General features: G+C 49.8%; 6 protein-coding genes across 6 annotated transcripts; 5 read left to right on the top strand and 1 right to left on the bottom strand.

Moving 5' to 3' along the window:
- Positions 1-992: 992 nt before the first annotated feature.
- On the top strand, positions 993-3156 carry BDP81DRAFT_419673 (mitochondrial carrier domain-containing protein). Its single transcript, XM_060589792.1, has 4 exons — positions 993-1516; positions 1647-2203; positions 2270-2507; positions 2563-3156. The coding sequence occupies exons 1-4, from the start codon at positions 1413-1415 to the stop codon at positions 2681-2683; spliced, it is 1020 nt and encodes a 339-aa protein (XP_060448883.1). The 5' UTR covers positions 993-1412; the 3' UTR covers positions 2684-3156.
- Positions 3157-3479: 323 nt separating this feature from the next.
- Positions 3480-3909, top strand: BDP81DRAFT_391001 (ribosomal L29e protein family-domain-containing protein; the record flags this gene model as incomplete). Its single annotated transcript, XM_060587491.1, has 4 exons — positions 3480-3486; positions 3560-3611; positions 3690-3792; positions 3874-3909. The coding sequence occupies 4 exons, from the start codon at positions 3480-3482 to the stop codon at positions 3907-3909; spliced, it is 198 nt and encodes a 65-aa protein (XP_060448884.1).
- Positions 3910-6348: 2439 nt separating this feature from the next.
- On the top strand, positions 6349-8288 carry BDP81DRAFT_446622 (SAM domain-containing protein; the record flags this gene model as incomplete). The annotated part of the gene is made up of 3 exons (XM_060592087.1): positions 6349-6856; positions 6918-8201; positions 8260-8288. The coding sequence occupies 3 exons, from the start codon at positions 6349-6351 to the stop codon at positions 8286-8288; spliced, it is 1821 nt and encodes a 606-aa protein (XP_060448885.1).
- A 1216-nt stretch (positions 8289-9504) lies between these two features.
- Positions 9505-12738, top strand: BDP81DRAFT_391003 (RNA polymerase III transcription factor tfiiic; the record flags this gene model as incomplete). Its single annotated transcript, XM_060587492.1, has 5 exons — positions 9505-10656; positions 10720-11548; positions 11610-11840; positions 11904-12248; positions 12317-12738. The coding sequence occupies 5 exons, from the start codon at positions 9505-9507 to the stop codon at positions 12736-12738; spliced, it is 2979 nt and encodes a 992-aa protein (XP_060448886.1).
- Positions 12739-13248: 510 nt separating this feature from the next.
- Positions 13249-16157, top strand: BDP81DRAFT_342280 (phosphoribosylamine-glycine ligase). The gene is made up of 2 exons (XM_060586040.1): positions 13249-13508; positions 13603-16157. Exon 2 carries the CDS (start codon positions 13644-13646, stop codon positions 16038-16040), a length of 2397 nt encoding a protein of 798 aa, XP_060448887.1. The 5' UTR covers positions 13249-13508; positions 13603-13643; the 3' UTR covers positions 16041-16157.
- Positions 16158-16428: 271 nt separating this feature from the next.
- Positions 16429-18355, bottom strand: BDP81DRAFT_479002 (major facilitator superfamily domain-containing protein; the record flags this gene model as incomplete). The annotated part of the gene is made up of 4 exons (XM_060594872.1): positions 16429-16782; positions 16866-17871; positions 17938-18104; positions 18339-18355. 4 exons carry the CDS (start codon positions 18353-18355, stop codon positions 16587-16589), a joined length of 1386 nt encoding a protein of 461 aa, XP_060448888.1. The 3' UTR covers positions 16429-16586.
- Between the last annotated feature and the right edge of the window lie 5959 nt (positions 18356-24314).

Genomic DNA, 24314 nt, shown 5'->3' on the forward strand with positions numbered 1-24314 from the left:
GGACAGTAGGAGGGATGGGCTAAGTACCTAATACAATACCTACCCACCAATTTTATAGAGAAACCTGTGCATCTGTACAGATAGGTTCTTGGCTTTCTTTGCCCGAACATGCGGAGTAGACTACTAATACCTTATGATTAGAGCTTACCTTACCTCACCCTAGGTATCTTAGGTAAGATACGGGGCGCCCTCCTCTTCCTCTTTCTCTTCCTGCCTTACCTACTCACGCTACTGTGGATGCCGCTCGGAAACTGTCGAGGACTTACACGAGTATCCGCACGCGAAGCACAAAACATGGTGGACGGCAACTTTTAAGATTACGATACGGCGCTATTCCGTCGGGTTTCAACTTGCCTCTATCATTTCAACTCTTGGTGGATTAATCCAAGTGAAGGGGAAATGGGCTTTTTCCGCAATATGGTAAACACCATGGGCCAAACTAGGTGCCGTCTGTGGTGAATGCCAGTGGACAGCTCTCCTTATCTGGATGTGTTGGCCAAATGAAACATTTGAAGCCAGACTGACTGTATCACCTCGGCCCTAGGCCATCACCAACCTGTCTCTTTTGTCACCCACGGGCCCGGGCCAGGACCGCTGAACCCTTCCCCCCCGCTGCTCCGCTCTTGCATGCCCAAGTCTGGCTAATCAAATGTCTCCGGCGACGATTATTCAGGGCCAGCCACATATTTGTACGGATACTGACGCCTACCTTATTAGTACGGAGCCGTTATGCTGCTTCGCATCCATGATCCTCCCCAAGCATTTTCGAACACGTGATGCGCCAGTACCGGCTCGTGCCACAAATAAACTGTCCGTAAGGTACCTTCTAAAGGTGCCAGGTAATACCTTAACGTACCTACCTAGCGCGCTGGTCAGTCGCTGCGATGCATTACCTAAGCATTCGTTGTGCCGAAACCCCACCAGGTGACCTCACCGGTTAACCGAGCATATGGCGGGCCTCTAGCGTCATCTCCAAGGGCCGAGGTCGTCGACTCAAGTGCCACTCCCGGCACCCGCGCAGGCGCAGTGGCCGGCACGTCAGTCCCCATGGGCGGCCTTCTCAGTTTGGACCCTTCGTCCCGACCAGCGCACAGTAAACCATATATGTCTTCGTCGTCAGTAACATCTTGGGCCACTTCTCGCGCTCGCGCATCCTTCTAGTAGTTGCTGGTTATCGCTGCTCGTTCGTTGCCGCTTCCCTGTCCTGACCACTTCCCGTCCCGCCCTTTGCCTCGGATCTTGATCGGTGCAGAACCCCAACGCCGACGACAACGCCGATACCGTCACCGTCACCGACATTGTGGGCGACAATTCCCTACTCGTGACCCGATTATTCGACCAAACGCCTCGAAGAGAACTCTGATCTGTGTGCCAACGCATTGCTTCTTCAATCTGAACACGGCAACAATACAATGGCTGCCCAGTCGAAATCGGCCTCCATCTCCCCCTGGGGCAAGGCAGTTGCTGGCGCTTCCGGTGCCGTGCTTGCCAATGCTTTAGTCTACCCGCTTGACATGTGAGAGAAACGATGCTGCCGCGATACCAACACGCTCGCATAACTTGTCTTCCCCATTGCCTCGAAATCCATTCTTTCCTGTCGTATTCTTCCATGGTAATCGAGTTTGGCTAACCTCTCCTTGATAAAGCGTCAAGACGCGCCTCCAGGTCCAAGTCAAGTCGCAACCCGGCGCAGTAGCGACTGACCCCTCCGATCCCGTCGAACCCCATTATTCGTCTACCTGGGATGCTCTGAGCAAGATTGTTGCTGAGGATGGTGCCAAGGGTCTTTACGCCGGCATGAGTGGCTCTCTTCTTGGCGTCGCGTCTACCAACTTTGCATACTTTTACTGGTACTCCGTTGTGCGCGCCCTCTACCTTCGTTCTGCCAAGACTTCGGCACCACCTTCGACACTCATCGAGCTGAGTCTCGGCGCAACCGCTGGCGCTGTAGCCCAGCTCTGTACAATTCCCGTCGCCGTCATCACGACGAGGCAACAAACCCAGCGCAAGACCGAGAGGAAAGGCTTTGTCGACACTGCGCGGGAAGTCGTCCATGGAGAGGATGGGCCATTCGGGCTCTGGAGGGGTCTCAAGGCTAGCTTGGTGCTCGTTGTGAATCCTGCAATCACTTACGGAGCTTACGAGAGGCTGAAGGAAGTCATCTTTCCTGGCAAGAATAACCTCAAGCCCTGGGAGGCATTCCGTACGTTGTTGAACCCTCCTTGTCTGTACAGTTCTCACTGGCCGGCTCTGACTGAATTTCATTTAGTTCTCGGTGCTATCTCCAAGTCACTTGCAACGATTGCCACACAGCCCCTGATTGTAGCTAAGGTAGGTTTGCAGTCGAGGCCACCGCCTGAAAGGAAGGGCAAGCCTTTCGGCAGCTTCATCGAAGTCATGAACTTCATTTTGGAGCGAGAGGGCGTTTCTGGTCTATTCAAGGGCATGGGACCACAGATTCTCAAGGGTCTTCTTGTCCAGGGCATCCTCATGATGACAAAGGAGCGGTAAGCACGATACCATGCAACCTGAAATATCGTAAGAGCGCTAATCCAGGAATAGCATGGAGTTATTGTTTGTCCTCTTCTTCCGCTACCTCAGGACGCTGAGGTCGAAGCGGCTGCAGGCTTTTGCACGGAGCCCCGATGTCATTCGTAGCGCGTCTGCCATCAAACCTCTTTGAGAGAAGAGCGGCAAAGTGCGTACATTTGACTAAACAACGTCGTCAAGAAGCCAAGGGCGGTGAACCTTTCGACATCGTGTATAGCGAAGTGGGATAATCCCTGATAGGGCGTAGACCGAGTCGCGGGCAAAGATGTGGACTTATCTGTATCGTAACAAGGGTAGAACACGAGAGCACTGCATGGGCACTACATGAGGTTGGCGCAAGAGAGATGGCAATCGACAATCTGAGAGAGCTAGGATAGAGTAAACAATACTTCAGTTCATCATATTTGATCTTACAAGGATGTCTTGGAAGTACATACCTTAGAGTCAAGAAAGTCTTGGGAATTATCGTATTGTGCGAATCAGAAACAACTTGCAATACCTATCTATGCTTGACTTTCCGTGATGGCAACCCGAAAGAGAAATGTAACATTCCAACAGATGGAAGGTAAGTAGCTGTCTGGGTTAGGTGAGCCCTTCTTGCAGTCTTACCAGTCAAGACATGCAGGCATTCATGCAGTGACAATCTGAAGTAAAGTATGGAGTTAAAAGTTTGGCACACTGTGCTCCAATCACTCATACAAGGTGCCTTACCTCAGGTAGGTAAGGCAGTGGCGCGATTCGATTCAGCCACACCGTGGCTCAGCAAGTCCATTAGGGCACAGAATTTCGACCCACAACACCGCAGAGCCTAGCATGCACCAAACCACCCCACGGCCAGCCTCGATATCCTAATACTCGAAATTTCCCCGACCGCATCACGAACTCCAGGCTTTAGTATTCAACGTCAGGGGCACCTTCCGACCGCAGCAATGGCCAGTATGTCATGATAGCCCGATTCTACGAGCCTCGTCGCTCGCTCCGGATGAGCTCAGCTAATTTCTGAGGGCAGAGTCAAAGAACTCCTCGCAGCACAACCAGTCGCGCAAGGCGCACCGCAACGGGTACGATTCAGATATTCACATGCCCACCATTCCCCGAGATGTCCTTTTGCTGACGAAGTTTTTCTTTCTCTCGTGTAGTATCAAGAAGCCCAAGACGTCGAGATACCCCTCCCTTAAGGGTACCGACCCCAAGTTCCGCCGTAACCATCGTCACGCTCTGCACGGCACCATGAAGGCCCTGGTACGAACCCTCCGAAGAACAGCACCCGCGAAATCCCACTACGACGATTACATTCACAACGGTTGCTGACAAATTTTACAGAAGGAGCTGAAGGAGGGCAAGCGCGAGACGGCATAAACGAGAACTTGGACGCATGGTTATTGGTCTCTTCTACAGCACGGCTGCGATGCATTGGGGCACTAGGGAATCAAATGGAACTGGCAATTAGGTTGAAAGAGCCAGCAAACGAATCAACCACAGTTTAACCCTCTCGGAATCCCTACCAAGCCACGAAAGTCGGGCACATGCCGCTTTGAGGTCTACACGAAGACGCCCGACAAGAGAAAAAGATGACCCTGCCAGGGTCTTGGCAACGAGATGATGGGTGCAGCGAGGCTCTACTCTGCGTCCATCAGCCATGCCCCAACAGGTGAACCGTGATGTGCGATATCAGACCAGTTCGAGGATCTTTACAAAGTAGATAAAAACACTACGCCAGCCTCCTACAGTTGCCCAATGTCGAATTTGGTCAATGAACAACGGATAATACCAAACCTCCAGTTCCATGGCGGCTCTATGTGCCTCCGTGTATGGTCCAGTTTGTTCGGGTATCGAGTGCGATACTAGGGTCGAAGGCATTCCACGAACCCGTCTTGCTGCGGTACGATAGTCTCCCGGCAAACTTCGGAAAGGCCCAGTCCAGCAAGTCGTGACATTGAATCGCGGTGATATTGCACCATGTTTGGTACCTTAACTGCGGTACTTTTGCTAGCACCAAGTCCGTGGGCCGGAAATGCTCAACATGGATGAGTTGCCTCCGTTGTCAAGTTGCAGCTCGGTAAGTGAGTACTCGCAATACCATTTAACGGTTCACCGGTAAAGGAGGAGCGGCGTTTGTCGCCAGGGGCATTGTCGCATACTGACAACCTCAAAATGAACCTCAAGGAGTCAATGCTAGTCGGCGTCTATTCTCCGATCAGTGAGGCGTTCCGCGAACTCTATTGAATGAGGCCCCTATATATAGAAACAGTGACATTTACTCGATGGGTCGGCATCTTTGTTAGGCCGTTCCCTCTTGTCTATTTTTGTATCAAGACCCAGGCAAGTAAATGGGGTTGGGGAGTGTGAGAGAGAGGGCGGGGGCCCGGAGCGAGACGCATAGCTCTCTGAAAGGATCTGAGGTTGAAGTTGGGAATACCCGCTGTTTATGCCTTCATGTCCGAGAGACGTAGAACTAATGTGGTCAACAAGCTGCAACTAGCAATTGCCTGGCTGATGGGTATTAGGTATACCTTCATCGAGAACCAGTGGTAAGATCTCAGCAAAGACGTGTATTGCCTACACTTCGTAATGGGACCAGAGCTTCCCATGCCTCTTATCTTGCGTCTCGAGGTTGGACTCAGGTAGGTACCTCCTACCTGAGATACTGACTTTACGGAGTACGGGTTTGAGGCACTTTACCTGAGGCGGTACGGAGTAAGGTTAGGTAGGACAAACTGCGGCAAACCAGTGACTAAGCAGCGACCACGCCACGTTGCTGAACTCTTCTTTCCCTCCTCTCCCGCAGTGCAGCAGTACATGAATGAGTACGTCTCCTGCAAATTCGAGAAGCGAATTTTGTTCGTTCCCCTTTTGTTCCCACCACCCCCTACATCTGGGTAATACTTTCAGACGACGCCAGCCTTGAATATCGTATTACCTGCCTGGAAGCAGCATTTGTTGAATAATTTCTGCCCGCTTGCCAGAAGTGCATTACCTCCGTCACTCCGCTTCCACCCCCAATCTCTTCCGCCTCCGCTGTTGTCGCCGTCCGCGTTCCTCGCTGCGGTAGTACACAGAAAAAAGCAGAACAAAGCACGCCGCCATTCGCCTCGACTCCCATACCAGCGACTCCGGCTTGCGCCACCGGCCACTGTCTCTTTCGACCCTTCTCTCTACTCGTTCGACCAAAACCCGAAATCCTGGCCCGATAACCAGACCCTGTCATCCATTCGGAAAGACATGTGTTAAGCAGCAGGTCCTCATTAGACTTAATCCCCGACTCCTTTGAGGTCAGCAGGTTTCTGCAGGAGCTTTGGGCAGCGAATACGTACCCTACGATTCATTACCTTACTTGCGCCGTCTGAGCTCTGCCGCAGCCAAAGACACGAAAAAAGAACAGGCCGTTCAGGGCTATTGTCTTCACTTGAACAAACCAAGTCAACAGGAGGACCCTTTGGACTTCTTGACAAGCGACTGTGATCGCCAACTTGGATTTGCACCGACAGCTGCTGAAGCTTCTGTCCATCCCTCCCACTCTCGACTCAAGTCACAGAGTCAGAGAGGTTAGGCTCGTTTGCCTGCTGATTCGATTGACGTTACCGTCATTCGAAATCTCGAAACAGCGCTGGTCCCTCCTTGCCCGGGCCGACCCCCCTTCCATCACTACACAAAGACACAACGCCCTTCACTGGTCGCCGGCATCGTTTCATCTGCCACCTGCCAGTTTTCTACCGTCTTCACGACATCAACTTCGCCGCCGTTACCAGCGCGATTCCTGCCTCGCTATAATTGCGCTGTCTGTCGACAATGCTCAATATGTCTGGCAGCCACATTGCGGGAAACCGCAATAGCACCCCGGAGGCCAACACGAACCCGTCTCTTCGCCCCCCCTCCTCGAGAGTTATGGGAACCAACAGCCACCTTCGGGCTTCTGCCGACATGGCTGCGCTCTCCAACGCATCTCCCTCAAGCCGGATCCGTCCGTCATCCGACTTCTACGGCTCTCAGCAGGGCCAAGGCCATAATAACCCCGATACCGATCCCCAAGACAAGATCGCGCAACAATGGATTGCCGATATCGATCAGTATGAGACGACTTTGGAAGAAATGGCCGCTGCCACTCTCGACCAGGACTTCAAGGATGAACTGAGTGCCATTGAGCAGTGGTTCAGGGTCCTCAGCGAGGCCGAGCGCACTGCTGCTCTGTACGCCTTGCTGCAGCAGACCACCCAGGTTCAGATTCGATTCTTCATTCAGGTTCTACAGCAAATGGGCAAGAGCCACCCCATGTCGGGCGTCTTGTCCCCAGCCAACTTTGACAAAGGTGAGCCTCATGACACACTTCTTGCCATCCTGCTGGCTGTCAGCTAACGTGTCTATCCCAGACCCAATGTCAAACCGCCTGAGCGACGCCATGAACAAGCTGAATGTCGAGCCATCCAGGAACTCGCTCGCCCGCCCCTCGAGCACTGCGACCGGCAAACGGCAATCGGGACTCGACCCCTCCACCATCAATGCAATGTTTCCTGACGCCGCCGCAGCCATTGCGACGGAGAAGGCCAAGTTCACCCAGCAGACTGGCAACCCTCCCTCGTCCAACCGCAACAGTGCTGTAGGTGACTCTCGTCAGTCCATGGCTGCCCCGACAATCGCGGGCCCTGCCGACAACCACGACTCCAATGGCCAAAACCAGTGGACTGGAGGCGATCAGGGATCCAAAGCCCCTGGTGGTCAACCCCCGATGGGCCAGTTTGTCCAGCCGCCCCCTTCTAGTGGTTTAAGATCTCCTCGCCCGCCCCAGATCTCGGGCAACCAAAACATTCAAAACACCACCTTGACGACCAATGATAAGCCGGCAGACCTTCCTCTCTTGTCCCCGTACAACCCAAGCGGAGGCAACTGGGCATCGATGGTCAATACTCCGCTCGTTGCGAATTTCAACGCCAATACCAGCGGCACGCAGGCTGACATGGTCGCAAATGCCACCGCGATGAAACTAGCAGCTTTGTCGACAGTCAACAACCGCTTCGCTCTCGATGATGTTCGCAAATATCGCCGTGCCCGATCCAACGATGCCCCAGGCGCTCCAGGCCAGCAGGGTCTGCCTCATAGTGGGCATATGCCCAACACCAACGTGGTCATGATCAACGAGCATGGCCAGGTGCTTAGTCGCGAGCAGATGATTGCTTTGCAGGCACAAAACATGGGCTTCGGCCAACATCGATCTCGACCCAGCTCGCCAGGCATTGCCATGCAGCCTGGTGGCTTCGGACCCATGGCTTTCGCTTCTCCGCAAAACAACGGTTTCCTCAGCGCCTATGATGGCGCCTCTCCTCTTCTCAACAATGGCATTCCTTCAGTCAATGTGGGCCAGTTAGGTTTAGGGAACCACGAAGGATACCTTTCAGACCATTCCGACATGGTCCGTGGCCGATCTCCCCGGGGCCGCAGAGGTAGCTCAAAGCCGCCTGAAGACCCGACAGACCCGACCCTTCTCCAGGATATCCCTAGCTGGTTGAGAAGCCTGCGGTTGCACAAGTACACTGAAAATCTCAAAGACATGAAGTGGCATGAGTTGATCGAGCTCGACGACAAAGCTTTGGAGGATCGTGGAGTTAACGCCCTCGGAGCTAGGCGGAAGATGCTCAAGGTTTTTGAGCAAGTGAAGGGTAAGCACTATTTTGAGCCAGCTGTTTTGAGGCAACAGTGCTGACACTACTTGAACAGAGGCCAAAAATGATGGCAAGATTGCTTGAAAAGGGATATGACGGTTGACGCAAGGAAGATGTGTGCGGTTGTTGTTACCCATTTACCACACCACGGACACACAGACACATTTACGCACTCACGCACCCACGCGCCCACAGGCATCGATGTATTGTTGGATAGACAACAAGCATAGTAAGGGGGTATAAGCATGAAAGATCGCGGATGTGTATTCAGGTAGTAACCCGGGGGGTAGGTAAACTTTTACCAAGGGTTGGTTTTCGCTCACTCTGTGCTTCTGTACATATATAAGAAGATAACACAACGTGTCCGGCTGCGCACAAGACGTTGCTGGTAGTTTGAGAAGGAGCGATGGTGTCTTGGGCGGCTGCCCGCGTCGAGTGTGCTGGTGTAAATTCTCTGTTCTAGAATGTCATCATCGTACCCCTGGATCTGTTAACCAGCATTTGTGACCAATATTTGAGAAGATTCTATGTGAAAGAAGCAAAAGTTCAAGTATTCCTAATACTTGGAAGAATCAAACAACAAACACATGCCGATATGTAATTGAGGGTGCATCTAGTTTCGTTGGTACTATTGCTTGCCATTATTGCTACTCGCCGGAGAAAACAAGCTGTTGGCGAAGACATGTCAAAAATTACCTGACAGACAAAACTTGAGTGGGGTAATACAAAAGGTGAGGTAAACGGGTATTAGGTGCACGTACCGTTCGTTGTCTTTCTTTCAGCCTTTTTGAGGTGCTTGATCAGCTTCGTATCCGGCAGCTACGACGACCTCTTCATTTACTTTTCCAAGGTTCATTGGGTACTTTCGGTCTCGGACACACTATTCTGCCCAGATTCCCGAGGCGCAGCTGCTCTCATTGTCAACGGCAGGGTGGCGTTTCCACTAGAGCTGTTCAGCTTGTACTTTACCATCTACAGACTACACCACTTCGCAGTCAATCCGTCAATTCTAGCACGCGCGACAACCCGATTCGCAGGGAACACCGGACCTTTGCTGACAACCCAAGACAGCTTGGTTGTTTTTTGAGAATTCTTCCGACCACATCTTCTATCGGCGGAAAAAAGAAAGAGATCCCAAGGCAGGACGTTCCTAGACTAATATTGACGAGACAGCTGATCTTGAGCATCATTCTCACTTGCAATCCTTACCTCTTCCAGCAGACCAGTTAGTTCGCACAGCGTCAGCATCTCGGCCCCTCCAACATATCAACACCGGTCTGCTTCGTCTAGCCTGCCCACCATGGATCCGACATGGAAAGAAGCCGAGGCTGGAGACGATGCCCACGTTGATGACGAAGAGGAGGATTTCGTTTCGGATGCCGATTCAGATGAAATGGAGCTCCGAGGCGATATCGCCAAGTGGGAACAGTCCGTACGAGAATTTCTCTCTTCACGTCAAACTGCTGGGGGCAGCGTTGGCACCGGCATTGATGACGATGACAGAGGATTGAGGAAGGCTCAACCGATATCGAGGAGCAAGCATGCTTCGCGCTCCATCCGAGGTCCCCGAAAGGCTGCTGAGCCCAGAGGCGACATCAAGCTTCGTCTTGCGGGTGTGAATCAGGCGTTTATCAGTGGAAACTATGCCCTCGCTCGGGATCTTGTATTCGAGATCATCAGGATCAACGCCGAAACTCATCAGGCATGGACGGTTCTAGCATCCATCTTCCGAGAAGAAGGCGCCAACGACCAGGCGCTGATGGCCATGGTCATTGCTGCTCATCTAAGGCCCAAAGACTTCCCAGTATGGATGGACTGTGCCTCCTTTGCCATGAGTCTTGCCGAAGAGGGTCAAGACGGCGCTCTCAAGACTGCTCTCATGTGCTATTCATCTGCAATCAAGGCTCAACCAACAGACCTCGAAGCGAGACTAGGTAGAGCCGAAGCAAGCCACCGCCAGGGCTTCTTCTCCCAGGCTATAACTGAGTTCACCTACGTCCTTGAGCGCCGACCGCTGGACATAGATGTCGTTCGGCGATTGGCCGAAGCTTGCAGCGACTCTGAGAGCATAGAAGATATCCAGAAGGCTGTCTCGGCCTACAAGACGTACTTTGCACACGCACGAGGTACTGAGCAGGAAGGAGGGGGAGAGCTATCATGGCACGACATCGGAATTTACGTGGAGCTCTTCGCCTGCGCTGGAGACTTCGCAACCGCCATTGCAGATCTGAAGTCGCTTTCACGCTGGCTGCTCGGACGACCGAACGATCAAACGTGGGATGCTTGTTTCGACGATAGGGAGTGGGATCGTGACCATTCTCGCCGTGTTCAACTCCCCTCTTTCGACCCTTCTGCCTACAACATGTATGCCTATGGCCTGGGACTGCCTCTGGAATTCAGGGCCCGTCTTGCTCTCTATCGGCTGAAGATCCGCGACGAGGAGGAATCGAATGTATGTTCACTATGGTCTTCTGGTGACTCAAGATGTCTCAAGCATTCACTGATACTCTGCTAGCTACATCTACAGTGGTTAGATCCGAATGAATCTGCAACGGCTACAGCGATTGAGGACTTTCCCTACCTCGTTCGAGATATTGCAGATGAACTCTGCGCTGTCCAACGCTACCAGGAGGCGCTGGATTACTACGAACTGCTGCGAAATTCCATATACGGACAAGACGCTACCTTACTGCTTCAACTCGGCCGCTGCTACCTAAGGAAATCCGACAACGCTGCAGCAGAGGACTGCCTTCTCAAGGCTATCCAAGTCGACGAGACCAGTATCGACGCTCGTCTTGAACTAGCCACGATGTACGAAAAAGAAAAGGAGGAAGAGGAAGCTTACATTCTCGTAACTGAGGCCATTGCCCTTCAGGGCATCAACGACGAAGGGGGGATGACTGGTGATGGCCGTGGATATATGGGTGGCATTGGAAATCACCGTTTATCAGCCTCCGGTTTGGCTGATGGCACCAAATCCCGGCGCAGACGGGAATACAAGCGTCGGCCTGCGAATACCGGAATTGTTCGTCCCAGATATCGCCCGAAGAGGCTTGTAGCTCCCGATCAACGGATGCAAGAGGAACGGGCCCGGGCCGATGAGCTCACTAGGCGGTACGAAGTCGTGCGTAGCCTGAAGAAGGAGATACAAGCAGGCGACCACTCCCTGATACCAACATGGATGGCCGCTGCCGGCGATCTTGTGGGCGAGTTTAGATCCTTCAGGAAGTTCTATCCTTGGGACAAGTACCTCAAGTTTCTTGGGGCTGCCAATGATGTTGTGTTTAGCGCTTCATCCCGAACTCAGCCTGGCCTTTCTGAACTGGCGGAAAGATTGTCAAAGAGTATGCAACTGATCGCCTCCCGATCAATTTCTACCTATGTACTCATGCTAATTTTCTACAGATATGGCACCATCCCTCACAGACGAGAGGAGAACAAACGTGATGTACGAGGACGACGGCTATAGGGGCATTCCTTTCGGCGAATGGCTCGAACTTTTCCTTGACTACGCCATCAGTCTTGCCCTCGACAACCGTGCCGAGGAAGCCTACCAAGTCTGCGAAGCAGCTCGAGATTCCATCGTGTTCGTCAACTCCAAGGACTACATGTTCTTGATCCATGTCGCATGGGCGGGTACGCCAGATTTCCTCCAGTGCTGTTCGAGATGCATGATTGACTGATGGAATGATGAAACAGCATGCGCCATATATCTTTCTGACGAGGAGATGTGTGTAGCTGTCGCTAGATTCTTTATGAAGGTACGGCAGCTAGACTCGGATTCATACCGCATGTTCGCCGCGTTATGCAGACTATGCCAGTCTCCAGCGTCATGGTACAATTCAGGGCCTGCGCAGAAATACATATTGCGCCAGATCAAGATCATTGACGCTTCTCACCTTGGTACGGCACAGACGGACAGGGGCTATGATGTCTCAGTCGGTGATCGTACTAGCACTGCCGAGGCCAAACAGCTCGATACCTGTTTGCTGATGCTTTACGGGCATATTCTCTTCACTTCGACTAGCTACACTTTTGCACTGAGTGAGTCAAACCAACAACGGACTTTTTTTCCAAAGGGACCTGGGCTGACATGTGAGCCCTTGCGTTAGATTACTTCCTCAGAGCACGAACTCTCGACCCCTTGAATCCCATGATCAGTCTCAGCGTCGGACTAGGATACATCCATCACGCTCTCAAGCGGCAGGCTGATAATCGTCAGTATCTTATCATGCAAGGGTTCGCCTGCGTGTTTGAATTCTGTCACTCCAAACTTTCCGGAACGCCGGACGAGAGGAGGGAGGCATTTTTCGGTGTGGCGAGAACTTTCCATATGCTCGGTCTGCATCACCTGGCTCTAGAGTGGTATCGAAAAGTCATCGGCGCGGGTGCTTCAGATGGCGCTGAGCCATGGGGAAATGCGAGCAGTCGGGATGTAATACTCAATGCGGCGTACAACGAGTATGCGCTCTTAATTAGCAGTGGCAGTGTCGACGAGCTGGAACAGTCTGTTCTGCCTCGGCTGGTTCTTTAGGTCTACAGGATGGAGAAATACCTTAGATGTTCACGCGGTTGAAACTGGCCATTTTGCTTTACATCGGACTAAGGACAATCAAATTTCTCAAGACCAGACGTTTGTGTTTCTGTGCCGATTGGCTTGGGATTTGGGCTCCCTAAGCAGGAGCATTGTCAATATCTGCCTTATCTTAATACCTTATGGCATTCGACAGCGTTGTAACAAAAGTAAGGTACCTGCCAGATTACCTTGTCTGCCTTACCTCATTCATTGAAAGTAGGTACCCTGAGGTTGGTGGCTCACCACACGGTCGAAATGACACTGACAGTGACAGACACTGTCTGGAGGACAGAAAGGGAAGGTGCGGGGGTTATTTCGCACCCTGCGCTGGAAATTCTCGCGCTAATCCATCCCGGTCGCGCTCTTTAATCACCCTCTTCTTTCCCTATTGACCCATCCATGTCACCCCGCCCTAGGCCAAATTAGTGTTGGAGGGGCAGTCAACCCATTTTTTTTTTCCTTGCGCCGGCGTCGCAACAGTAAACCGTTATTAGCTGCCCCTCGTTCAGGTCTCCCAAATTCCCCCCCTCCGACGGTGGAGGTGCAGCAAAGAAACTTTTCACGTCACTGAGTCGCCTCGAAAGTGAATCATCGTCCATCCGTCCGTCATCACCAATGCTCTTATGCACGTATGAGACAGACGGCACATTCTAGTATTCTTTCTCACTGCATCTTCGGCCATTCTCACGCTTGGTGCTCATACCTGGACGTTTAATTACGCGATCCACGTTCGTTACCCCCCCCGCTAGATCGATTTCCTCAGTCTCGTGTCTGTCTATGCTCCTTGGTGTTCTACCTTGAGGCTGATCAATCCTTCTCCAGGTCCCTCGGTGCTGCTTCTCGTTCTAAATCCCGTCCTCACCATGACTTCGGCCGATAGTGTGCGCGTTTTGCTCATTGGCAACGGAGGCCGCGAGCATGCGCTTGCGTGGAAGCTCAGCCAGTCACCTCGTGTCGTCTCCATTCTTGCGGTTCCAGGCAATGGAGGTACCGCCACCTGTCCCAAGACCACCAATGTGGAGGATATCGCCGCCGACGACTATCCCGCCCTCGTCCAGCTCGCCAAGGCCCAATCTGTCAATCTAGTCGTTCCTGGCCCCGAGGCTCCTCTCGTCGACGGTGTTGAGGCGTACTTCCGTGACGCCGGCATTCCTTGTTTCGGACCCTCCAAGGAAGCAGCACAGATGGAAGGAAGCAAAACCTTCTCCAAGGACTTCATGAAAGAGTACAACATTCCTACTGCCGCCTACGAGAACTTCTCCGATTACGAGAAAGCCGTCGCCTACATTGAGCAAGTGTCACACAACGTCGTCATTAAAGCCACCGGTCTCGCTGCCGGTAAGGGCGTCATCATCCCCGAAACCAAGCAAGAGGCCAAGGATGCCCTCAAGCAGATCATGGTGGACAAGGCTTTCGGCACCGCCGGTGACGAGGTCGTCATCGAGGAATTCCTGACCGGCGACGAGTTGAGCATCCTTACCTTTAGCGACGGCACTCACACTCTGTCTCTCCCTCCCGCTCAAGACCACAAGAGAATCGGGGATGGTGACCAAGGTCCCAACACTGGAGGTATGGGCTGCTACGCTCCGACGACCATCGCTACCAAGGAGCTCATCCGCCAGATCGAAGAGGATGTGATCCAGCCCACCATCACCGGAATGCGCAAGGCCGGCTATCCCTTCCGTGGCATTCTTTTCACCGGCCTCATGATCACCAGCCAAGGCCCCAAGGTACTCGAGTACAATGTTAGATTCGGCGACCCCGAGACGCAGACTGTTCTTCCGCTCCTCTCTTCCGAAACGGATCTCGCCGAGATCATGATGGCTTGCACGGCTCACGAGGCCCGCCTTGACTGTGTCGACATCAAGATTGAGAACAAATACAGTGCCACTGTAGTCGTTGCTGCGGGTGGCTACCCTGGCTCCTATGCAAAGGGTACGCCCATGGTGGTCAACCAGTCATCGTCGCCGGATATCACTGTCTTCCACGCAGGAACCAAGCTATCCCCACAGGGCCAACTACAGACTTCAGGCGGCCGTGTTATTGCAGTCAACGCCACTGCCGACTCTCTCGAAGCCGCCGTGAAGAAGGCGTATGAGCAAGGTCTCACGCTCATCGATTTCGACAAGATGTACTATCGCAAGGATATTGCCCATCGTGCCTTCCGGTCGCAGCAGGGAAAGGAAGCTCTGACGTACGCTGGAGCTGGTGTCAGCGTCGATGCGGGCAATGAGTTCGTTGAGAGAATCAAGAAAGCGGTACGCTCCACCAAGCAGCCGGGAGCTGATGCTGAGATTGGAGGTTTCGGTGGTGAGCTCGACTTGGCCAAGTGCGGCCTTGGGCTGAAAAATGGTGAACTTCCCGTCATCGTCGGAGCTATTGACGGTGTTGGCACCAAGCTTATGATTGCTCAACAAATGGGCAAGCACGATACCGTGGGCATCGACTTGGTCGCCATGAATGTCAATGACCTCGTTGTCCAGGGTGCCAGGCCTCTGATGTTCTTGGACTACTACGGCTGCAGTAAACTGGAGATGAGCACGGCTGCTGCCTTTGTCGAAGGTGTTGCGGCAGGCTGCATCGATGCCGGATGTACACTTGTCGGCGGCGAGACTGCTGAGATGCCTGGAATGTACCAAAAGGATGATTATGATGCTGCAGGCTGCGCAGTCGGCGTCATGATCAACAGTCAAAGACTGCCGCGTCAAGATGACATGGTCGCCGGAGATGTGCTGCTGGGCTTGGCCTCAAGTGGTGTTCACTCCAACGGCTTTTCCTTGGTCCGCCGCATTCTTGAACGCGAGGGTCTCGCATACACCGATCCTGCTCCGTGGGATGCTGGCAAGACGGTGGGCGAGAGCCTGCTGACACCCACCAAGATCTATGTCAAGAGCTTGCGTGGCGTCATTGAAAAACGCCTCGTCAAGGGCCTGGCTCACATCACCGGAGGCGGCTTGATTGACAATGTTCCTCGCATGTTGCCGGAGCATCTCGCTGCCGAGATCGACTTGACCAGCTGGGAAATGCCCGCTGTCTTCAGATGGCTCAAGACGGGCGGTAACGTGGAACCATACCAGATGGTCCGTACCTTCAACACTGGCGTGGGCATGGTGGCTGCGGTAGATGCGGCCACGGTTGATGCTACCATGGCAGCCCTTGAAGCTGCCGGTGAGAAGGTCCTTCGATTGGGACAACTGGTGCAGAGGACGGGCAGCGAGCCGCACTGCAGAGTGATTAATCTGGATACTTGGGCATTGTAGTTATGAAACAGAGAACGGGAAACGGCAAGGAAAACTGGGATGGGCGTTAAACAAAAGAGATAGTTGAAATATACCACATGATGGTGCAATAAAGCACAATCAGAACTGATAATTTCTACCCCTGTCCAGGTTTTTGATCATTATGTGCCATATCCATCGGCCTAGCCACCCGTCCTTGCAGCTTGCATTCCATTAGTTAGGGCAGCATCGCCAACGATGAATGCTTCTGTGGACTCTAGCTTTCATTGCCTGACTTGAAGGCAATTGGTTCGTTTCATCACCGTGATCAAGCTAGCGTTAACCTCACGCGGTTTACCGACATCGTTGATGAAGATGCGGTGCCCCCAATCGCATCTTTGGAAATGGTCACGCCTTGAAGGAACAAAACCACGTCTTCATTCATAAGGAACCAAAACTTCAAGTTTGGTGCGTTATCTAATATTGGGGTATCGCGTAGAAGGTATGGGCAGTCCGAATTTGGTAGCTGCCAGGAGTTGAATCCATTCCCCAAGCCACTGGGTGCGTATCTGTGCGATCTTGGGGCACCTACTTGGCCGCTGCCTTTGTTCCAATCTCCTCCTCTTCAGTATCATCTATGGGGCGTTCGGGGCTAGTCTTTCTCTCCTCGTGGCTTCCTTCGAGTGCAGACAGCACCAGCCAGGTGGGAAAGACGCAGAGAATTGTTATGCCAAAGTTGAGACCAATGCTAACAAAGTGGTTGGCGTTGCCCTCGGATTGCATACTGTGGTACATTGTCAGCATCCGAGAATCGTTTTGGTGATGTATAGAGATTCAACGAGGGAGAGAAGTATAGGGATGACTTACGCCCAGGCAACAGTTTGACCCAAAGCCTCTGTACCTCTTAAAATGCCAGTGTGACGACTCAAGTCTGAAAGATCTGTCGCATACTGGCCGACGAGCCAGTATAATAATTGTTGAAAGGCCTGGCCACCAAATTGCCAGAAGAAAACGAGGGCATAACTCTTTCCGAACCCCCCCTGAAACCAGTCATAAGCAGGCGGCTCACTCGCGTCATAGATCTGCTTCTGTAGTACGGTAGCCCATATCCATGTGCCCACGAGAACAAAGACAATGGAAACAAATGCGATACGGCCACGGCTCTTGATATGGATCCTCTGGTTGTCCAACAGCGCGGCGATCATGAAGGAGCTGAAGATGCCCGCAAAATTGGTGAAGAAACTCGAAAACGCCCTCGAGCGCACGGTGAAATAGGTCGCGAGCCAAGTGCTCATGAAACCGTTATAGAAGTAGCTTATGAAGAAGGCCGGCAGTAGTAGCAAGATCCTGCGGCTGGTGAACAGCTTCCCGACGGCCTTGAACTCTGCCCCCCATGTTGGAGCTCTCGGTGTTAAGATGACGGTTCCGTCTTTGCGCCAGACCTTGTTAGCAGGTGATAAACACAGCGCAATGGGAAGACCAAGGCACATGATGACAATGAAAACGATGTAAGTTGATGACGAGACGGATCCCGTGGTCTTCCGGTTCGCATTCAGGCCCAGGTTGATGGCACCACCCACGATGGGACCTGCAGCCTTGGCTGTTTGCCAGATAGCGAGATAGAATGCTCGGTCTCCGGGGGATGGATAGCCGATGATGATGGCGGCCTCAGCTGCCCAGAAAAATCCAGCAGAGATGCCGCAAAGAGCGCTACCGAATAACATAAACCAAGTGTTGGCACTGACGTTATTCGTATACAAGCCGGCTCCGTAGAGCGGGTAGCCTATGGAACCCAAAGCTAGCCCATACGGCAGACCGATACGGTTGTTGATGGCGCCTGCAGCGACACAGACGACCGCGAATAGGCCATAGACTTCGTAGGGGAGTTAATGAATCAAGCCAAGAAATCAAACAAAGCTTGTTGGAGTGGAAGTCATACCAAGAGCGTTGGCTGCGCTTACAGCATATGGCTTAGCGGCGCCACCGGCCCCGAGCCCGCCCAGGGCATCCCACATGCCAGGGGCTGTGAAAGATACGCCACAAGCGACGAGAATCTGGAAAGGCACTGATCGAAAGAAAGGCTTGGCTTTCGGGACGGGGCTCGGACTACGGCTCGTTTGACCCGGGTCCCGGTCGTGGGTGTGGGTGGTTCCGGACATGGCTCAGTCGTGTTCAAAAACTGCCTACGAACACTGGTAGCGGGTAATATCGATCTGAATTTTATCGGCCACAAAGCAAGCTGCAGGGAGACAAATGAGGAAAGAGGCTCAAGCCAAACAATTTCACGTGGGATTTGGGCCTCAAAAGTCTTTTTATCAAGGCATGCTTCTGTAGACAGACATTTTCTTCTCTGCCATCATGTCTTATTGTGGGTTGATGGCGCAATCGGGTCTATGAGTAAGAGAAATGTTGAAAATGGAGCCCTCCCCATAAGTTGTTACGGCCAGCTAGTCGTAGTGAGGTTTGTTTGCAGAAGTTGAGGCTGCGGAACTGGTAACAGTATTCGTAGTCGGGGATAGCTTCAGGGAAGCTATGTCTGTAAGTCGTAAGGTAAGGGAAGGCTGCGGTGATCAATCGTAGTCTTATCAAAGAGGTTCTCAGGGAAGATAGCTGAAAGCGATCATAAGATCTGATACGAAGTTAATTGCTGAAGAGCTATGGAAAGTCTGTCCTAGAGCCCAGCTCGAGTCCATCCTTATATACAAGTCCCGTGTACTATTTGAACAGTTCCTTTGTGGTTGGGACCGACATCGTGTTGTCGGTCCTACAGGGGTGGACCGCCTTTATCCTGTCGGTCCATATCATGGACCGCTTATCGTATGTCGGTCATTTCTTATCATCACGTGACTTGTCCATAGTTCTTCCGTTCCGTTGGGGTGACTCCTGTGTCTGCATATATGGCGTGTCGTAGCCGCCGTAAGCCTGCGGGGCAGGGCCTGGTCTTGGTCATGCATGTTGGGTCGTAACATAAGTGTAGGAATATATGGTCGGGCGGATAGTAAGTCTATCCATAAATGTGTGTACCCATCGGCCCCGAGCGTGAGTAGTAAGTCGTCCTTGGCCTTCTCGGGGATAGAGCCCGTGACTATTTATTTTAATTTCCTATCTTGCTACTAATCACTCTAGAACTATAATATTTAATAGTTATTTAACTTTATATAATAGTTTTTTTCTAGCTTTATAAGTATAAAATATTAAACTTAATAAAATAGTTTTTTTAAAAGAACTTATATAGTAACGTGGTTCATCAGTCAGTCGGCCGGACCAGTCAGCCGGACGTTTTTTTCTAAACACACTTATGTCCAAACCACTTAAACCTTTGACGCGTAAAATCTCAACAACCATAATGCCAATCTACACCTAAGAAGATAAAGTCATTCTTGCGATTGAAGCGATCCGATCGACATGCGCTGTAGGTAGTAACTTGAGCATTTCGCGTGCCGCAAAGACCTACGGTATCCTGAAGAGCACCTTAGCCGATAGAATGAACAACCGACCGCGACGCGAACAAACTCAACCCCAACGACATAAACTCGATCCGATCGAAGAGAAAACACTTCTCCAATACGTTATTGAACAGGATTCCAGAGGATTTCCTTTGCGCCTTGGCGGTGTGGAAGATATGGCCAATCTCCTGCTGCGAGCGCGTAATGCCGAGCCTGTTGGCAAGCGATGGGCCAGGCGGTTTGTGGACTCACAGCCTGCTCTGAAAACAAAGTTTAATCGTCTATACGATTATCAAAGGGCTCTTCAAGAAGACCCAGAGGTTATTTCAAAGTGGTTTGTGTTATTACGCAACATAATGACCAAGTATGGAATCCAAGAGGGGACCTATATAATTTCGACGAGACTGGCTTCATGATGGGCATAATCACCGCGTCAATGGTGGTAACACGCGCCGATCGACGCGGCAAAGCAAAGTCTGTCTAGCCGGGTAACCGTGAATGGGCTATAGTTATTGAATGTATCAATTCGGGCGGGTAGTGCATCCCTCCGTTCGTGATTGTTAAAGGCGTATATCACCTTGCTAGTTGGACCACGGAATCAGGTTTTCCTAGCGACTGGGTTATCAAACCTACTAATAATGGATGGATGGATAATTAGACGGGTCTTGACTGGATTAAACACTTCGACAAACATACTAAGAACCGAACTAAGGGCGTCTACCGGATGCTCATTATCGACGGCCATAAGAGCCATTTATCGGCCGAATTCGACGATTACTGCAAGCAGAACAATATTGTAACGGTCAGTATGCCTGCACATTCGTCGCATCTATTACAGCCATTGGATATTGCGCTTCATTCGCCTTTGAAACGCGCATACGGTGATGAAATTAACCTATTTATTAGAGCCTCCATAAATCACATTACCAAGTCTGAGTTCTTTATTACCTTCCACTAGGCCCATAACAAGGTTTTTAATGAGGAAAACATTAGGTCTGCTTTCTAAGGCGCTGGAATTTCACCATGGGACCCAGAGCATGTCATCAAAAAGCTTGATGTGTTTTTACGGACGCCTATACCTCCTATGGCTAACCCTTCAATACCACCACCTTGGCAGTCGTAAATGCCATCTAACCTATAACAAGCCGTCTCGTAGTCTAACTTTATTAAAAGCCGGATCTCTGCTCACAAAGGAAGCTCACCGATACCAATTATTGCTGCAGTTGAGCAATTGTTAAAGGGTGCGTAGGCAATGGCGCACTTAATCACTATTTTGACTAATCGGCTTCGTACCTTTAAGGATGCGAATGTAGTACTTGCTAAGCGTCGGAGGGCTAAAAGGTCGCGTGTGCAGCTTGGAGGGGCACTTAGTATAGAGGAATCTCAGGGTTTGCTGGAAGAGAAATAAAAAAGTAAACGTCTAGCACCTCGAGAGGATAAGGAGGGGGGTCTATCAAAGAGAGCCCAGCCGACTCGGAGACGCTATGGTGCGTATGATAAGACTGGGCATAATGCACGAACCTGTTCCAAAGATGTCGAATCATCAGGAGATTCTGATAGCGACAACCAATAATTGATTTAATGCGTTGTGGTTGAGAAACACTAGATGTTGTTGTGGACGTGGGAAAAAACGTCCGGCTGACTGGTCCGGCCGGCTGACTGATGAACCACGTTACCCTTAGTTACCTTAACTATAGCGGCAAATAATAATAGATTACCTAAATAATATTTAAAATAACGTGGCTATAAAATCTTTTACTCGCCGTCATTTAATACCATCTCTAACCCGCTCTATCGCCTTTAAATACTAGGTTATAATAGCCGTCTACTTACACGACCCCCTATTATCCTTCCTTTACTAAGAACACCAGACTAGCTTCTTATTTACCGCTAAGATAGGTCTAGGGCCTATCTAGAACTTAGTTAGCCGGTCCCCTATAAGCCCCTAGCTAAGGACGATTTATTACGGCTTCCCGGCGGGCGGCCTCGCTTACGGCCGGTCGAGCCTTGGCTATTATATATTATGGTAGTTTAGTATCGAGATTATTGGCCCTACTAAGGTAGTGCAAGTTCTATAGTGTAAGGGGCTGGCCCCTAGGCTTGTTCAACGTAGAGGTGCCGTCGATTGACTATTCTAAGCTGAGGAGGAAAAGGAGGAATTACAGGGGTTCGCGTACAGCTACGACATGACATGCCCGGACTCGGCGGTGTACTGCGGCAGAATGGTGGCTCCGGCAAAGCCGGAAATCTCGACCGGCTCCGGCCTGCAGCATAACCGAATGTAACAATCCAATGTAATAATCGGTTATTACAGGTCGCGGTCGGACAGCTTCCCAGCAGAGAGGTGTGCGTGCGGCTCCGGCAAGGCCAGAGATCTCAACCGGGCTCCAGTCCGTGACATATAGGAACCTACTATGGTACGTTCTTTAGTCTACCACGGAAAGACCTTACAATCTTTAGGTCTTAGATCCGACGGTAGGGATCAAAAGAAGATATTTCCCAAAGCCGCTACCGTAGGTAAACCTCCTATTTATTAAAAGTTAACGATTCGGCCATCTTTAAAAAGATCTTATAGTAGTACAGGATAATAAGCTTAACCGATATAGAATAATTATTATTATACTCCCCGATAGGGGGTGGAAATAGCCTCTTTCTAAAGGGTATTAATAACCTTACCTATAAGCTAATATTATTTAATAATTAATCTAAGATACTTTAATAAAACTATAATCCGAAGTTTACTAAGATATTCTAACCGGAGACTAAGATGCTCTTAGCCGGTAAGTACCTCGTCTTCTATATAGGCCTAGTAAAAGCGTAGCTCTTAATCGCTAATTATATTCTATATAACATAGACGAGTCGATATAGATAACTAAGACTATTAAGAAGGTAGCCCTTAATATTATAATTATTTAACTTAATACTAGACGTAATGCGAATACTAAAGTTTTAATATTAGCGGATAAAACAGCGAGCCTACTATGCTCTTATAGGTAAATGTTACGGCCAGCTAGGTGTTACGCCCGCCGCAACTTGTCACTGTGGGCGCGTAGCTATATAATGCAGAACAAGGGAAAATGATGCGGAGTTATCATTATCGAAGCTTTTGCTTTGTGCCACAGTTGGTTGCCTTGACCTGCTCGTAACATAAAGGAGCATAGGTTCGAAATAGAGATACTTTGTTCGTACTATCGGTCGTCGGGCCGAATATATAAGATATTAAAGGGAAAGTCAAAGTATTATAAATGTACTTATCATGGTCTTTCCTATGATACGGCAGCTAGTACTATTTACGATTATGGGTTTTCTTATTCTTCTTCTTTTTGGTTTTTTTTTGGTTTTAACTAATCGTATATAGTAGATCGTCTTCTTATAAAGGCCAATCGATTGGAGCGTAAAGAGGAAATAGAGGAGCTTCTCCTTTATAAGCAAGCCGAAGCCTTGCGTCGGGAACAAGCTAAGATAGACGAATCTTTATTAAAGTTGCGATCCCTAATTTGCTTAAAGGTGATGGTCCGTCCGAGGAATCTACTGTAGCTAGGGAGGCTTAGTCTAGTGGCGTATTTAGTATAGTTAATTAGGATATAGTATTATTAAGGGATCCTATACTCGACTTTAACTTCGGTATTCCTAGAGCAGTTCCTAAGAGTTCTAGAGGTTTATAATAGGTTCCTATATATTTTCTTTATATCCGTAGTTTTTCTATTTAACTGGGAATTCTTGTGTTTTATTTCTGACTCTATAGCCGATAATTTATTCGACTTTATATTTTAGTTAATTTGATTTTATAATAACATAATTATTCGTATAAGAGCCTCGTAGTACTAGCTCGAGGAGTGAGATGTGGAATATCGGGTAATACTTTATAGTATCTAGGAGTCTTAGTTATAATTAACGTTCGAGACTTTCTTAATGATTTTGAAAGGTCTAAGTTTTTTATAATCTAGCTTATTACTTAGTCGTTTTGTTTTAATATTTTAGTAAAGGAGATATATATTATTCCCCTTTTTTAAAGTTGGCCCTCTAATCCTTATCTTATCGGCGTTCTTCTTTATACGCTACTATATAAACTCGAGGTCTAGGACTGTTTTCTTCTAGATCTCCTTTAGTTTATTTACGTCTATTATAGCCTAAACGGTATATGGTTCTATATATACTTCTTTATATGCGGTTAAGTTAAGCCCGTAATTTAAGAAGAACGGGGATTCTTTAGTGCTTTTATTAATTATATTATTATATACGAATTAAGCTATCAGTAATAATAGTACCTAGTTATTCCAATCGAAGTTTATATAGTAATGGAGGTATATTTCGAGAATCTAGTTAATTCTTTTTATTTGTTTATCGGTTCATGGGTAGAAGAAGGTCGATAGTTTATAATTTATATTTAGTTATAAAATTAGAGATCTTTAAAACTTAGAGGTGAATAGCTTATCTCTAATATAATTTCCTTAAGTAAGCCGTAGTCATAAATGATCATCTTAAGGAAGGTATATGCTAACTTTCGGCGTTACTTACTTCTTTATAAAGTATAAAGTATATAAACCTAGAGTATTGGTCGATAATAATTAAGATGCTACTATATTATATATTTATAAGTGGTTCTTTAGATTTTAGTAGTTTAATAATAAAGTCTAATAAGACTAACTCCTATCTTTCTTTTAATATTAGTAGTAGTTATAGTTCTTTATAAGGTTTATGGCGATTATTCTTGCTCTTCTTATAGATATCGTAGTCCCTAATAGCTCTACTGCTCGTGTTGCGGATATGTTATAATATTGTTGAATCTGTTTCTATGTCTTCGTAACGCCTTGGTGACCGTGTGCCCGGGCACTATGAATTTCTATGATGAGCTTAGGAGTTATTCTT

Source organism: Colletotrichum phormii (assembly GCF_030913505.1).
Source record: "Colletotrichum phormii strain CBS 102054 chromosome Unknown BDP81scaffold_4, whole genome shotgun sequence".
NCBI classification, from domain to species: domain Eukaryota; kingdom Fungi; phylum Ascomycota; class Sordariomycetes; order Glomerellales; family Glomerellaceae; genus Colletotrichum; species Colletotrichum phormii.

Coding starts and splice junctions, on each gene's coding strand:
- BDP81DRAFT_419673 (XM_060589792.1), top strand. CDS start 1,413: ATGGCTGCCCAGTCGAAATCGGCCTCCATCTCCCCCTGGGGCAAGGCA. Junction 1,517..1,646: donor TTAGTCTACCCGCTTGACAT/GTGAGAGAAACG, acceptor TCCTTGATAAAG/CGTCAAGACGCGCCTCCAGG. Junction 2,508..2,562: donor CTCATGATGACAAAGGAGCG/GTAAGCACGATA, acceptor ATCCAGGAATAG/CATGGAGTTATTGTTTGTCC.
- BDP81DRAFT_342280 (XM_060586040.1), top strand. CDS start 13,644: ATGACTTCGGCCGATAGTGTGCGCGTTTTGCTCATTGGCAACGGAGGC.